General features: G+C 43.1%; 1 protein-coding gene across 1 annotated transcript; it reads left to right on the top strand.

The window, feature by feature from the left end:
• The first annotated feature begins 677 nt into the window (after window positions 1-677).
• Window positions 678-1,607, top strand: LOC109435676 (olfactory receptor 1f45-like). Its single transcript, XM_019713702.3, has one exon. It carries the CDS (start codon window positions 678-680, stop codon window positions 1,605-1,607), a length of 930 nt encoding a protein of 309 aa, XP_019569261.2.
• The last annotated feature ends 383 nt before the right edge of the window (window positions 1,608-1,990 follow it).

A 1,990-nucleotide genomic window follows, 5' to 3' on the forward strand; every position in this document is an offset into this window, starting at 1 on the left:
AGAGAAGTATGAATTAAGCTGGATGTAATCAAAGATAACTAAACATAAATTAAAATTATAGAAATTAACCAGCTATTTATTTCAGTAAAACTAACTCCATAGAATTATCTAACGTGAGTTAATTCTTAAAGAATGATTTAAAAAAGAATATCACAAAAAAATTGCTTAAATGATGACATATTATTGCCAGTCTCATCTAATTGTATATTTGAAGTAATGTTAATTAAGAAACAAACTTTGGATCTGCTATCATTAAAAAGTTACAAGTCCAATTTAATTAAAATGTTCCGGGCCAGCCCGGTGGCTCAGGTGGTTGGAGCGCCGTGTGCCCTCTAGAGCTAAGATTGTGAACAATGGCTCTCCCTGGAGCTGGGCTGCCATGTGCTGCTGTCAGCCACCGTGTGCTGCCAGGAGTGGCCAGTGGCCAGCGTGAGTGGCCAGAAGCCATCATGAGCGGCCAGTGAACTGCTGTGAGTGGCTGACCGACAACTGGTGACTGAATGCCTCAGCCGGGGGTAGCACAAGGCTCATAACACCCGCATGGGCCAGGGAGCTGTGTCCTACACAACTGGACTGAGAAACAACAGTTTGAACCAGAGTGGGGAGGGGCACAGAAAAGCGGGGAGGAAAAGAACATTTTTCCTTTTACTTTTCACCATATTTTCTACCCTGCAGATATGGGCAGAGACAACCAGACTAGAGTCACAGAATTCCTTCTTCTGGGACTCTCTGGGCAGTCAGAGCAGGAAGAGGTCCTTTTTGGGTTGTTCTTGTGGATATATCTGGTCACCATCATTGGAAACTTTCTCATCATTTTGGCCGTCATCTGTGACAGTCATCTCCATACACCCATGTACTTCTTCTTGGCCAACCTCTCCAGTGTTGACATCTGTTTTTCATCAGTCACAATCCCCAAGATGCTCGTGACTCACATATTGGGAAGTAAGTCTATCTCGTACATGGAATGTATGACCCAGATCTACTTCTTCATCACTTTCATCAACATGGATGGATTCCTCCTGAGTGTGATGGCCTATGACCGTTACACTGCCATCTGCTGCCCACTCCATTACACCATGATCATGAGGCCCAAACTCTGTGTCCTTCTGGTGGTTGTATCTTGGGTCATTACAAACCTGCACGCTGTCCTGCATACTCTTCTCATGGTTCAACTCACATTTTGTTCCAACAATGTTGTGCACCACTTCTTCTGTGACCCCTACCCTATTCTAAAGCTGTCTTGTTCTGACACATTTATCAATGACCTGATGGTATTCATTGTGGGTGGATTGATATTTCTGACCCCATTTTCATGTATAATCGTTTCATACGCTTATATCTTCTCTAATGTACTGAAGTTGCCATCTTCCCATGGAATAAGGAAAGCCCTGTCCACATGTGGGTCTCACCTCACTGTGGTCTCCCTCTTTTATGGGGCAATCCTGGGTATCTACATGCGCCCTTCATCCTCCTACTCAGTCCAGGACAAAGTGGCCACTATCATCTTCACAGTGGTGACTCCCCTGGTCAATCCCTTTATCTACAGCCTGAGAAATCGTGACATGAAAAGGGCTATAAGGAAACTAATTCTTGGATTCCAGAATTAGAACAATTAAGAGCTGAGAGGACTCTTGGAAACCATACATTTTTTCACTTTACAAATAGAAACTGAGGCCCAGATGGGTGCAAAATTCACCCATGACTATTCCTCTAATTAAAGATATGTCATCATGACCATTCTTCTAAATATGAGGATGGCAGGTGCCTATAAGTCCTAAAACCATTAATTTCTTATCTATAAAAAGTGCTGATTTTAAAACATTTATCTTAGAGCCAGCAAAAACGGAGGACAAGACATGTTTGGATATATTTTGGGGGATGGGTCCGGCAACTCTATAAAACAAGGCCACCACAGTCTGGGAATTTCAGAGGACTTTAGAACTCGATCTTCTGAGAGTCAACTACCCTCTATGGCCTCACATTAGGAGAT

Source organism: Rhinolophus sinicus, chromosome 5 (assembly GCF_057876585.1).
Source record: "Rhinolophus sinicus isolate RSI-liver-muscle chromosome 5, RSI-T2T, whole genome shotgun sequence".
In the NCBI taxonomy this organism is placed as follows: domain Eukaryota; kingdom Metazoa; phylum Chordata; class Mammalia; order Chiroptera; family Rhinolophidae; genus Rhinolophus; species Rhinolophus sinicus.